General features: G+C 37.9%; 1 protein-coding gene across 4 annotated transcripts in view; it reads left to right on the forward strand.

Annotated features, from left to right (window-relative positions):
- The first annotated feature begins 223 nt into the window (after positions 1 to 223).
- LOC115420484 (voltage-dependent calcium channel subunit alpha-2/delta-4-like) overlaps positions 224 to 14,408 on the forward strand; it is a 103,800-nt gene continuing 89,615 nt past the window's right edge. Inside the window, exons 1-2 of one of the 4 annotated variants that reach the window (XM_030135738.1) lie at positions 224 to 1,060; positions 12,180 to 12,261. In XM_030135738.1, coding sequence (XP_029991598.1) covers positions 960 to 1,060; positions 12,180 to 12,261 — 183 coding nt within the window. In that variant the 5' untranslated portion in view covers positions 224 to 959. The remainder of the gene's footprint in view (positions 1,061 to 12,179; positions 12,262 to 14,408) is intronic. The other 3 variants (XM_030135737.1, XM_030135735.1, XM_030135734.1) reach the window with 3 other exon arrangements.

Raw genomic sequence — 14,408 nt, forward strand, 5'->3', positions numbered from 1 at the left:
CCCGCCCTCCTTTTCCCCTGGGGTTCAGATGAGTCGAATACAGAGGACAGATGAAATGTTTAGCTGAATTACGGCTGTGTAATAATTCATCTGATTATCCGAATGTGGGTTTCATTCATCTGTGTGCGTGTGTGTGAGTGTTTGTGTACCAGTGTTGGTGGCTCTCTCTCTCTCTCTTTCTCTCTCTCTGTTTCTCCCTCTCTCTCTTTCAGCCACGCTGAACCTAAGAGGGTCGTTTCTCTTCCGGTATCTCTGATTGGTTGGAGGAGAGTCTGTCTCCAGAAATTGCTCTAATCCTCTTAGATAAAACACAGTGCTCGTCCAATCCCCTGCCCAATCCCTCCCCTCTCCTCTCTCTCCCCCTGCCTCTCTCTCTCTCTCTCTCTCCCTCTCTCATGGGGAAGAGGAGTTTTTAATCCAAGTGGATTACGTTGCAAATTGGGCGACAGTGGAGGCAAGCGGCTGCAAAATCTGGTGCAAACTGCCAGGTTCTATCTTTTTAAATATATGCAAAATGCACAAATGAACCCACTTGTTATTCAAGGTGTCATGAGGAACTAACTGGATGTACCTGCAAAAGAACTTGGAAGAAGCTGGGGGAGACAAGGAAAACTTCTGTGCCTCACTTTACCCATCTGAAGAGACCGCCACTCTGCCTCTTTCACCTGTCATCTTTAACACCTTGGAGGACTTTAAACTCATTAAGGATCTTCTAGAAGTTGAGGAGATGAGTGGGTAAACCAGAGAAGATGCCAGCAGAAGGTCTGGTTTCAGCGAATATGACAGAGAGTATTCAGGCTCAACAATCCACTGACACAAACGTCCCAGTTGTCATTTAGCCAACATGAGGAAACCATGTCCTACAGACTCCTCATGAACTGTCAGAGTTGATCCGAGTTTATGAAACTTCCTCCTGAGTTTTAGAGTCTGACCTGTGAGGGGTTTGAGTTGGAAGCAGGATGGAGAGCAGGACACCGGGTTTCAGAGAGCTCCTGAAGATTCTTGGATTCTTCTGCTTGTGGATTACAGCTCAGGCTCAGATGAAGATCCCACCAGAGACGTAAGTTTCCCATCTTCAGGATCTCAGCTCCCTCTATCATCCATTTGATCATATCAACAGGTTGTATTTTCTCAGAATCAAACTCAAAGGGTGTCATCATGGGACCACCACATGTGTCCTACATGTTATCACCAAGGTTTTGATTGTGTTCAGATTGTAAAAGTATCCAGGGGTTCAAATTCTGAAGGATGCTATTATTATGCAATGGTGAAGCTGTATAAGTCCAACTTAATAGCAATGTGATGGTTAATACTGACTTTTAAAATGCAGGATTACAGAAAAATTTAAGGGCACAGGAGGTTACATCTCATTTCATCAGATCCCTTTGATACCACTGCCCTGCTTTGCACAATGTTTACAAAGTATGAAGGGACTCTGTGGTGCATTCAGGTGCACCTCATATACTCTATATTTAAATGGCTATTAACAGTTTTTTGTGCCTAATCCCAGCTGAGATTGAGTGAAGATGGGGTCAATCTGGGAAATAAAGCCAGACCATTACCGACCTGGAACAGTGAATAAAAGAAAGGATTTGTTATCAGCAGTCATTTCTAAGCTATCGTACTACACCTTTTACAGTCGCGGAAAAAATTATTAGACCACCCTTGTTTTCTTCAGTTTCTTGTTCATTTTAATGCCTGGTACAACTAAAGGTACATTTGTTTGGACAAATATAATGATAACAACAAAAATCGCTCATAAGAGTTTCATTTCAGAGCTGATATCTAGTCATTTTACATGTTTTTCTTGATAAAATAGCTTAAGTTCTTACATCAGTATCTATGGCGTACTGCCAAAAACAGTGCTTTTAGGCATTCCATGTTTTCTTTTCTGTCTGTTTTAGTCACATTATACACACAGGAGTTAGTACTTGACTGCAAAACCATTGTTTTTGATGACTTTGGATGGTTTAATAATTTTTTTTGCGACTGTATATCCTTATTTTCTAACAAATGAATTAAAGACAGCAGTTGCAGTGAGATGCAGTTTTCTTTTTATTTCACATAATCAGTCATAGCTGTGCCACAGATTGGTATCGGAAATTAAAGGACATCCACTGATGGCAGTTGTTAGGCCTCATGCAAGAAACCATATACAAACAAATGTTCTCTTATTTTTGTTAGTATACTACATATCTCTTACTTTGTTACTGCCCATAGATCTATTATTTTCTTGTTCTTACTCCAGTTAAGATGAAATTTTACAAGTGGTTGAGTGCACTCTTACCAAGATAAGATAACAACCCAGGAAGTATTTGTTCAATACATGGAAACATATGTTTTAAATTTTAGGAACACAGAATCACAAATTACAATCTAATTCAGATTATTGTATGTTTTAAAGGAATTTCTGTGATTATTAAATTTGCGGTTGGAAAATATCTTATTTGTCAGTTGAACCATAACATGATTGTCATGTAGAGCGTGTAAGTGGACACCTTTGTATCAGAAACATTAACCCTTAAAGACCCAAACATCCACCATCGACCAAAAGCATCTACTGATCTAAACTGCTGATCCACTAAACTTATCAATACGTATAAATAATTGGTGTAAAATACAGTTTGTCATCTTCTCATGGTCATCAGATATGACCCATTTAGACATTCAGAGACTCTGTAGTGACTGTGGAAACACAGTCATCTTCTACAACATTGATTCACCAGTTAAACCCATGGAGTTTGATCAATGACAGTGGATGGACGCACTGTTCAATTAATGATATACAGTATTTTACAGAAAAAGTCACCTTTTCTTAATTTTTTTCAGGTTTGATACAATAACCTTTGTATTTACTCTGAGCTTTTATAAACATCTGTATGATCATACATCAATTAAACATATGAAAATACATGATTTTCACTGGAAAAAAAATGCAAAATCCAAAGGTTAATATTATAATAAATGTTGATAAATCGCTTAGTAAAAGTTAAATAGAGACAGATTAATTTGGGAACTGCAGCAACAGTCACACTGGGTCCTTATGGGTTAAAAACAAAAATGAATAATTAAAAGGACAACTTTGGGGCACAGTGGAAATACATATTTTCACTTTAACTTGTTTTCCCTCAGATCAGTTTTTGTCATGATCGCCTATAGATAAATAAAAAAGTTGGGGGTTCAATAACTCCTTTCAGATTTTCTTAGAAAGGAAAAAAATACAAAAAAACTATGGGCCTCTGTCTTTTTTTTGTTGTTTTTTTTTTTTCTGAGCATAATAGACAAATGTCCTTCATTCACACCCTGATGAAGACATCGTCCACACATGTTGGTCTGTTAGTTTTCCTACAGCCTGTGCTCATAGATTAATATAATCTACTTTTTTCACTATGAGATGGAGTACCTTTTATACCTCCAAAACTATAGAGCACCTGACAGAGATTATTTTAATATCAAACCACTTTTTTTTTTTTTAATCTCTGTCACTGGTCGTTCCTCTGCTGACATTCACAGCATATTCACATATGTGTTGCTGTGTTTTTTCTGTTCCTCTATCACCAGAACTGACACTGTGTTTAATTTGATTTAAAAATATTTAGATTTTGCTGCTTCTAAAGTTCCTTTTCTGCATAGTGCCTTTTTTTTGGGTGGAATCTCTGAAACTGCTGACCCAAACTCAGCTGTTTGCACATGGCACAAGACCTGCGTTTTTATGGTGTTTAGTGGGTGTGGTCACATGTTAATTGGCCACACCCATTACATTCACAATCAAGGGGGATTGAAAATTCAGCACACCTAGGTAAGAGCAGATTTAGATGGTAAGAACATTTGGTGCATCTGGAGTTGATTCCTCATATTTTTTTTTTCTTGTAACGAAAAAGTAAGAGAAAATATAAGAGAGATTTAAGAAAATGTTGCTGCATGAGGCTCATTGTTTCATAAATGTGAATGACTGAATTTGTGCTCATTCGAAGATAGTGATAATGGACTGAAGTTTTTATATTGAGGATTTCTTTGTTTCCCCGATACAATAGGGGAACAAATACCAACAAAAACAGCCAACTTGTGACTTTTACCCCTCAGCCAACTTCTCATTGAAGGGGTATTGTAATTGTTTTGTTTGTCCATCTGTCTGTCCATTCAATGACATAATTGCATTATCTGAAGAATGTATTGAGATATCTGCACCAAATTTACACTGTGGATGCATCTTGGCATGGAGCAGAAACTTACTGAAAATAGGTCGTCTTTACCTACTTTTTCAAGGTCAAATGGCCTTCTGTATTTATAATATCTGAGTACTTTCATATATAAATACATTGAACATCAAAAGAAACTCATCACATATTCTATGTGATGCCATTTAGTTCACACCATTTTATTAAATATGAAAATAAATTCTTTCTTGTTCTTAAAAAAACATTTAATCAACAAACAAAATACAACAAACAACAAAACAGTGGATGAGTATCCAGAGGATAATGTAAAATATGACAAACTGTAGTTCAACAAAGTTCACATTTAGCAACAAGCAACATTATTAATCCACAGCAAGTCAAAGATTGACCAAATGGTCCAGATCAATGTCCTTAGTACTGGGTAGCCTAGCAAGATTAGAAACAGCTGGTTGAGTACATCCAATGCGTCGAGAAACCTCACGTTGTCTCAAACCAGCTTCCAGCATGCCAACTGCACGCAAGTGTTGCTCAGATGTTAGATGAGGCATTGGAATTTTCGTAAATGAAGCATGCAAGAGTGAGAAAGATACAAGAAAAATGAAGTTACTACATTTGAGTTGTAAATGAAAAACATTCTGTCCTACTGAAATTTATTACATACAACAAAGAAGTGGTGATAAGTTTCTTTTGATGTTCATTTTATGTATGTAATAAGTTTTACACACAGACCATCTAATCTAAATTATAGGGTGGTAACTTTCAACAGAATCTTACATTATATTTGGCCGAGGGGTATTTAAAGTGCGCAGTACATTATGTTTAACATTGTCATTAGTTTCATAACTTCATCCCTCCCAGGTCAGATTCTCCCTTGTTTTGTAAAGTCTTTACTCTCTACACACTCCAGGGACAGGGTTTTTTTCTCAGCAGTAGTTCCCCAACATTTTTGTGCTTGAGAACAAAAGAGAAAATTGATGTTTTCCTCAGGACCTGAACTTACAAAAAGACATCATGAATTAATTGCCTTAAATCTACATTTTTATTAACTCTTCCACTGTCAAACCACTGTGTAGTTTGATCTGATCCTAAGGTCTTTTATGTTGTTCTATTTTAGATCTTTTTACATCTTTTTAGTTGTTGTTACATGTGTCTTTTCCATTTTTCTTTTTAGTCTGTCTTCATTTTCATCTTCAACACCCATCTCCTCACCTCTACATTTAGAATGTGTTTGTTGAGGTCAACATTTATAAATTCTTCCTGAGAACACATTTGTCTTTTGTTTTAAATAGAAAAATGAATTCAGATATCATTACTGTTGTACGTCTTCCCCTGCTCATTAGCATCCCACTAAAAACAGTTCCATGACCCATTTTGGATCCATCTTTAAGTGTGGGGAAACATATTTTTTTCAGGTTTACAGGAATGAAAAGAAAGACAGAATGAGGCATTTAAGGCCCAACTGGCCTACATATAAGTGTGTAGTCAGTGAGAATGTGTTCATCTGTGTAAATGAGAAGCATCCTGGATGGAGTGGAGTACTTATTGGTCCTGTTTCAGATAAATGAAGCTTCACATAACAAACTCCCAGAGTGCACTGTGTTTTTACAAACATCCTGAGGGAATAACTGTGAGTCATCGGGCTGCAGTTTTCCCTCAGGACTCCATGAAATCTGTTCTCCTTTCTCTGTCCATGAGAATAATCAGCAGAGGATTTTTTTTTCCTCAGGAGTTCAGTTTATAATATTTCTTTCCTTTATTTAATATGTGCTATACAGTATGTGTTGCTGTCTAACCATAAAGCTCCCCCTAACCCCTCCTCTGCCTTGATGCCTTATACATCAAATGTCTCGACCTGTAAAAAGGTTGAAGACGGTGGTGTAAGACATGACGTGTTTATTTATAGTGAATTATTTATCAGAGGGGCGGCTCAGGAGGTGGGTCGGGGCATCCATAAACCAGAAGGTTGATGGTTTGATCCCAGTAGTATCAATCCTTGAACTAGATACTGAATCTGACTGGTGTGTGTGACTGTGAGTGCATTTGGTAACATCAAGGTAGAAAAACACTATAAATACAATTTATAGTGTTACCAATTATTTATATAGGACATTTAAAAACACAACACAGCTTTGCCCGAAGTGCTGAACAATCAGCCAAGACTGAATAATTTAACACAATCAAACACACTTAGAGCAAAGTAAAAACAATAAATAAATGCAGATTAGAACAAACAAAACCATTAAAAGCAAAACAACGCTTTAAAAAAGAGAAAGTAGAGTTTAATAGAGTCAGAACCATATAAACTTTTCATGATTCATTCAGCAAAAAAAATATTAGCATCTGATAATATGTTAACACTGATTGTTTCTCACTAGTGGGAATGAAATTGTTTCTTTCTGTCATGAAGGGAGCATTAATGGAGGGAAACCTGGTCTGGGGATGACACGTCTTTTTTGGTGCAACTGTATAAGGTTTAAAGATGTTGAATGCCTTGCATTTGAGTAGCTGAACAAATCTGCTGAATTTACTTGTTCTTGGGCCTAACAGTTGTAAGGCTGCTCTTTCCTTCTATTTTGTAGTGTGTTTACCTGATGGATTAGACATTTTTATGGCAGGACTTATGGCAGGCTGTTGTTGAAATGTAATCTATTGTAACATGCATAAACCTGGAATATCATAGAATTCTCCAATGATTGCATTTCAGACAGACTAATCATTTAACCAAGGAAAAGAGTTTCCAGGTCTTTATACTTTGAGAAAGTTTGCTTAAATTCTGTGAGGCTGTGACTGAAGATTCATGAGCAGATCAACAAAATTATCTTAAATCATATATAAAGTCAACTGTAAGTACACTGTCTGTTTTGATGACTCTATTTTCACTATTTTCGGTGCGGTCTCAATTATTTGGATGTCCTGAGTTGTACTGAAATACTTCAGTATAACTTTTTTTGTTGTTGCTAATATTTTTTTCTTTAAGTCTGTATCATGACCAAATAAAAAAAAACAACCCTGAAAACACAGAAAAACAGTGATGAAGTCAGAGTGAAAAGCAACTTATTACAGTTCTTAACAGCAGTTGGATCCATTAAATGTACGTCATCAAATCGCTTTATTGTTCATGCAAACAGTTAGGTCAGAATTTTATATCAGAACAACTTCTACAAATTCCAAGCAGGTTTAATGTGTAATGTAGTTGCAGTTCTAATGATAAAGGAAAACGTCAGCAGCTGCAGCATCTCACTTTAGTTAAGTATGCGGTGCTGCAGCCCTGCTTCCTGGAGGACACACACTCCATCACCATCTGTGGGCCAGCATGGCTCGTTGGCCACCGGCCACGCATGATCAGCCCGGTCACCTTCCACCATGACCCACATTCACAGTCTGACCGTTCGCCACAGGCCTACCCAGATACATCACCTGAATACAAACTCACCTAAAAAAACACACGGAAAAACAGTCCAGTCTGAGCTGAGCCGAAACTGAGGAGGCAGACTCAAGTGTGTGTGAATTCAGAGTGATCCTGAACAAAGCTGGTTTATTTACACACTTTGTAAAGGTCTGGATCGCTAAATGTACATTGTAATCAAGAAGACAGCCCTGTTTTCATCGGTGAGTCACAAGATAAACTAGCAAGTAAAAATAGCTTTGTTAATTGGAATAGAAATAAAAATCCAAAATCTAGCACTTTTCTAGACACCCAGAGCGCTTTACATGATTGACCCATTATTCATTCGCTCTCACATTCTCCCTCTGGTGGTGGTAAACTACATCTGTAGCCACAGCTGCCCTGGGACAGGCTGACAATTTGTGCCTATGGACCCTCTGACCACCACCAAATATTCATACACCAGTGTGAGTGGCACTGGAGGCAGGAAGGGTGAAGTGTCTTGCCCAAGGACACAACAGACTGACTAGGACAGAGCGGGATTCGAACCACCAACCCTTCGGTTACTGGATGACCTGCTCTACCCCCTGAGCTACAGCCACCCCACTTAAAAGAAGTTGCAGGCTCATTCAGCTATTTTCACCCCTTTTTCCTCTGTTAATGGTGGAACTGGACCATGGACACTGGTTTACAAGAATAAAATGGTTCCACAATATGGTTACAACTAATAATCATGAGTCCTGCTTTCATATTCAGTTTTCATTTCATGTTTCAAGTCCTAAAATTGAAGGTGTTTCTTCATAATACATGAAAAACTAAAGCTATCACTGAAGCTACACTAAACCAGTCCATTCTCCAGAACAAAAATTAAAACAATATTCAAGATGAAAAATAAATATAAATGTAAAACCTATGAGAATTCTGGGCCTTTTGATGGTAGAGTCTGATTTGATTCAGTTGATCCAGGATCAGATTAGATTTTTGTAGTGATCATGATAAAGGATTTAGTTAAGATTATTTTTTCATTGCTGTTTGTTTCTATGTTCTATAACTGAGTGCTCCCACACATTGGATGTGTGTTTGTGTATGCATGTGTGGAGGATTCATTTCCAGATGGACCAAATTATTCCTCTGCTCCTCGGACATGACACATACTCTTATTTGTGTAGTTAATGAGTTGTGGTTTTTTAATGTTTGTGCCAAACCTTGTTGGAGTTTGTTTCTTGCTGTGCATCATCCTCCATGTTGTGGTTGTGTGTTGCGAGCACCTGCATGTCTTTTTGCCTTGGTGTTTTGTTATTTTAGTGTTGTGTACAGTTATTATGTAGTTGCATGTCCTTGTGCAGATGCCTGGGCCCTGTTCCAGAAGGAGGTGTAACTAACTGTCAACATAACCCTGAACTCTGAGTTGTCAGTTTTTGGTGTCAGAACATTTGACCAGAGTTAGTTCATTTACACAGTCTATTCTGAGTTCATTGTGTGTCTTATGAGTGAAAAAAAAGTCCGTAACCATGGCAATGGATTATAAAGCCATCATAATACCATGTGAATTCAATGGAAGTACATATATGTTGTTATGAAATGGTCAAAAAACCCAAACAAACTAGAAGCTATAGCAATCTCAGAGATTATTCATTGATTGTACATCTAGTAGCTCTAATTTTTTTTTTTTTTACCATTTAATTAAAACCTTATGTATTTGTTCAGTGTAGGTTTCCATGTAGGTGAACTGTCTTTATAAGGTGACATGTTTAGGTCATTTTTACCTCCGCCAAGGAGGTTATGTTTTTGTCGGCGTTGGTTTGTCTGTCTGTTTGTCTGTCTGTCTGTTTGTGTGCAAGATAACTCAAAAAGTTATGGATGGATTTGGATGAAAATTTCAGGAAATGTTGATACTGGCACAAGGAACAAATGATTAAATTTTGGTGGTGATCGGGGGTGGGGGGAGCCACTGATCTGCCTTGGCGGAGGTCAGCACTCTACGAGTGCTTTTCTAGAAAAGACCGCGCAGACCTCCGCCAAAGCAGATCAGTGCCCCCCCCCCTTAATCACCACCAAAATTTAATCATTTGTTCCTTGTGCCAGTATCAACATTTCCTGAAATTTTCATCCAAATCCGGGGCACTGATCTGCGTTGGCGGAGGTCTGCGCTCTCCGAGTGCCTCTAGTTTAAAGTTGCATTATAACCACACTAGCAAAAAATAATGAAAGTGCATGCATTTTTTCAGTGCTGAGTATGATTCTAATGAGTCAGTGTGAAGGCACAGTTCAAATTAACCACAACAGCCCTTGAAAGTATGACCAATACTTTATGATTTACCCATTTTTTCATAGTGCAAACTCAGAATGCACTGGTCTTTTACCATTTTCAGTCAGCATCAGTCAGGCAATGTGACGAACCACTGGAAAATCGGTAACTGCCACAACTCACAGGACTGACCACTCTTCAGCATGTGATGAGGATGTGATCTCCTTCCACTAAACTAATTAATGTGTGGGGATCATGAGTATATGAGCTGTAGTATTACTTATATGAATGAGAACATCTACTGTCACAGAGCTCCTGCAGACACCATGGGGGAGGACACACAGAAACTCAGTCATTGTTAAAAATAAAACCTAGTGAGCAGGTTGGTAGGACATCACAGTATCTGACAGTTTCACTGAACTCACTGTGTAAAACTGAAAAGCCTCACGTTCCTTTGTTTCAGGATTAAAACACTGAGAGTTTGAATGAAACCTGCTTTGTGGAACAATGTTCTGCAGTCGTTTGTTATATTTAATTTTTTTTTTTTTTTTTACATCACATTCTGGTATTATTGTGTGTGGCAGTGCTTTGAGACATGACCCAGTGCTGTATTTTGTTGTATTTTTGGGTAGTTTTTTTGTGCCCCCTGTGTTGTACTGTTTTGAACTGTGTGCAGTCACAGGCAGTGCAGTGTGTTGTGTTGGAGTTCTGTGCTTTTATATTATTGTCTGGTTGTGTGCAGACACATGTACACTGCAAAAGGAGTGTCTCAAAACAAGATAAAAACACTCAATCTGAGGAAAATATTACTCAAAACAAGTGAAATATCTGTCCATGCAGCAAGATCATTTCACTTGACAAGATTTCTTGTATTTAGATAAACCTAGAAATAAACATGTCTACAGATGTATGACCACTTTAAGCACTTCTAAATCTAAGTTTTTTTTATCTTGGTAAAAACCAAATAATTTGCAGTGTAGTTATCTGTGTTGCGATGTGTTGTATCATTGTGTGGTTGTGTGTCTGTATGCAGATACCTGCAGCTCGACGCTGTGACCCAGATGAAGAACAGATTATCTAAATCTCTCTCATCACCGTCATATTTAACTGCCTTTTTCTGCCATAACTCTGCTGAACAGTATTTCCATGGCAACAGTCAGCCTGACTCAACATTCTGACGTTAGTTTCACTGTTGGTCTGTGAACTGTTTATTAAACATAACTGTAGGAACATCACTGCTAACACTTAGACTACCTTTGGACAGACTGTTATTTGTACTCTGTGCTGTTATTAATACTAAATAAAAATGAAGACACGTTATTTGTCAGTGTTTAGTACATGTGAGCATGGACACATTGAAACTGACCCTCTGCACTTAACCCATCAGTAGATGAACACACCACACACCACAGACGAGGAGGGGTGGGCTGACATATCAGGCACCCAGGGAGCAAAATAAGGGGTTAAGTGCCTTGCTCAAGGGCACATCAGTCAAATATTTTGCTGCCAGTCTGGGGGAACTGAGCTGGCGACCCCTCAGTCACAAGCCCATTCTCCAACCTTATAGACCTCAGCCCCCAGTTCTTCACTGTTACTCTAATTGATGCTCTGACCAGTTCTGTTACTTTATATTACTGACTACTACTATATATATGTGTGTGTGTGTGTGTGTGTGTGTGTGTGTGTGTGTGTATTAGGATCTCCATAATACAGAGACCAAATTTCCCTACGGGGATAGTAAACAATCAACTGTGAATGCATTTTTTTTTTGTCATGAAACATGTACATTGTGTATCCTCTCTGTAAAACCAGGAGTACTGCACATTCAGTTTGTTACTGGACTCAGATGACTTGCTAGCTTAGCAAACAACCCATGATGCAACTCTGTCTCTCAGTATAATACCCTAATTACACTGGTGCTTAAACCTTTTACAATGGATGTTAATGGAGCACATGTACCCCCCCCCCCCCCCCCCCCCCCCCCCCACACACACACACACACACACACACATACACACTGCCAAAGAGAGAAATCTAAATCTGACGAATATGCTGCATGATCCGACAGAAGTGTTCATGAGCCTTAGAAGAAAGATAATTTAGTTTCCAAAAGGTGCAATCTAAGAATATAATCCAATCATCCACATAATCCAAAGGCTGTAAAAGACATTTTATACTGTGACAGACTTGACTTCTACATGTAAATCCTGTTTGTCTGAGTCTCACAGATCAAAAATTATGTTACAGCTGTGTGCAAGTGTTTTTCAGATTCAGAAGCCTGTGCCTTCTGCTGATCAAGCTAAACCAAGTGCATTTGTTGTTTTATCATCCCTGTGTTGTAAACTTGTTGTCTTTCTGTGTGTTTCAGGGTGCAGCAGTGGGCGACTGCATTTTCTGCTCAGCTTCGAGACATTAGCACCAAATACTCTGGTTCTCTTCTGCTGCAGAAAGTAAGTCAGGACAAAGCCGGTGAAACAGATTTACTGTGGTGGAATTCCTCATTGATCCTCTTTCAACAAACCGAGCGTTTGACTGATTGTTGGAGATGCTTGATGGGAAAACAAATCCTGTCATTTCTCATCATAGAACATAAATCTCATATTTTATGCTGCATTCACTGTAAAATGAAACTCTAAAAAAAACAAACAAACAAAAAAACATGGCCATGTAGTGTATAGGAATACATTTTTCCTATATCTTTTGTATTTTCTAATATGTTGTTTTTTTTGGGCTGGGCATATATCAAATTCATTGATTAATCGAGGTTTTTCTTTCTGAAAATAGTGACAAATTCCTAAATTGTAAACTTGAGATGATTCTTTCAGAGACCTTTCTTGCTCATCAAAAAGTAAAAACAGTCCAACTTTTGCTTCTATTAAAAAATTAATTCTCAAGTCAGATATGACAGACAGTTTCAGTAAAGAGAGAGTGTTTTTCAATCATATTTTGTCTTTACTTATTCTAGTCAGAAATGTATCAAAATCAAGAATTCTCCATAACATTTCAAACAAGTGGTGCAAGGAACAACAAACCCCACCCCTCGCACATATTTCGCCCATTATAAGTAAATGGGAAGATTTTTAAAAATCATAACGAAGCTGAACTTTGCTGTTCTCAAAATGTGATGACATCTATTTTGGCTCACTGGCAATCTATAAACCCAATATGGTATGAATTGAACCAATAGTTTTGCTACTAAAGTGTTAACAAACAGAACCAAAAACAACACCCCTTGCCTCCCCTTTTGGGGGGGCCGGGGTAAAAATAATTGTAAATCCAGTGCCTTTGCCCATCTCCCATAGGCTTAAGCCATTCTACAAGAAAGGATCTATTTTTAAACCCATCATTTCTGATAGGATGTATTTTTAACACGCTAGCAGCATAGATCTATGAATAGTAATGTGATGTTTTGCCATGAAATATTGTACAGACATGAATAAGTGCAGTTTAAAGAGATACATGTATGTACCAACTGAAAGAAAAATCCAAGGCACCCTCTTTAAACATTAAAATGCCTTTATTGACATGGCACGGTCACATCTAGACTCAAAAACACTTCAACGCGTTTTGGCTTCAAGCCTTCATCAGGAAGTCAAACAGGAGCCCGGAAAGCTGTAGGTTCTTATATAGTAGGATCGACCAATAGGGACTTACCAACTGGGCAAAGGGGGACAGACAAAAGACACTGAACCAACAGGAAGCTTTCTGGATTTTTAAACTCCAAGCCACTGTTCCCCCTTGGACTGAATGAAGAATTGGACTTTTCTGTTTTCCTGTAATGTATTACGTTTACTTGTTTTAAAGACTTTACACTGTTTTGATCTTAATTTAACAGGCATATGTAAATTTTGCACAGTTTTTTATCCATGTATATTTGTAAATATTTCTGTTTGACCTGCAGTGACACCATCTGCTGGCCGTTTACATGTGGACACCCTCTGCAGGCCATTGTTTTCATGCCCAGTTTGCAAGTCCCCATTGGTCAATCCTACTATATAGGAACCTACAGCTTTCCAGGCTCCTGTTTGACCTCCTGATGAAAGCTTGAAGCCGAATCGCGTGACGTGTTTTTTGGGTCTACATATGTCAATAAAGGCATTTTAATGTTTAAAGAGAGTGCCTTGGATTTTTCTTTCAGTTGATATCTACTTTTTGAATCCCTTTTTCCAAAGAATACCTCAAACAAACTCTTTTTTGGTCCAAGAAGCATTCCTTCCATTGAATTTTTTGAAGATTCATGTATGTGTTGCTTTTTTAGATGTTTTAACAACTGTTTAATATACTTAGAAATTTCATATATTTGGTAAAGGTAGTTATGGTGTCCAGATAATCATTGTTGACTTGAACGTATTGTCTTCTCTATGCTGTTTAAATGTTTTTGGGTTTTTTTTTATAGATGATGTATTTGACATTAGCGCCTTTTTCTTTTATCTTCACATGGTTTTAATACATGGTTTTGAGGCAAATTGTCAAAAATGCAATTAAGGGTGTCATGACTAAAGGCGTCCCTGTAATATAGGTATATACTTACATCAGCATTTGGTTTGGTTTGGTTGAAGCCTGAATGCAAAATAATAGAAGTCATTATTACAAAATT

Source organism: Sphaeramia orbicularis, chromosome 6 (genome assembly GCF_902148855.1).
Source record: "Sphaeramia orbicularis chromosome 6, fSphaOr1.1, whole genome shotgun sequence".
Lineage (NCBI taxonomy): Eukaryota > Metazoa > Chordata > Actinopteri > Kurtiformes > Apogonidae > Sphaeramia > Sphaeramia orbicularis.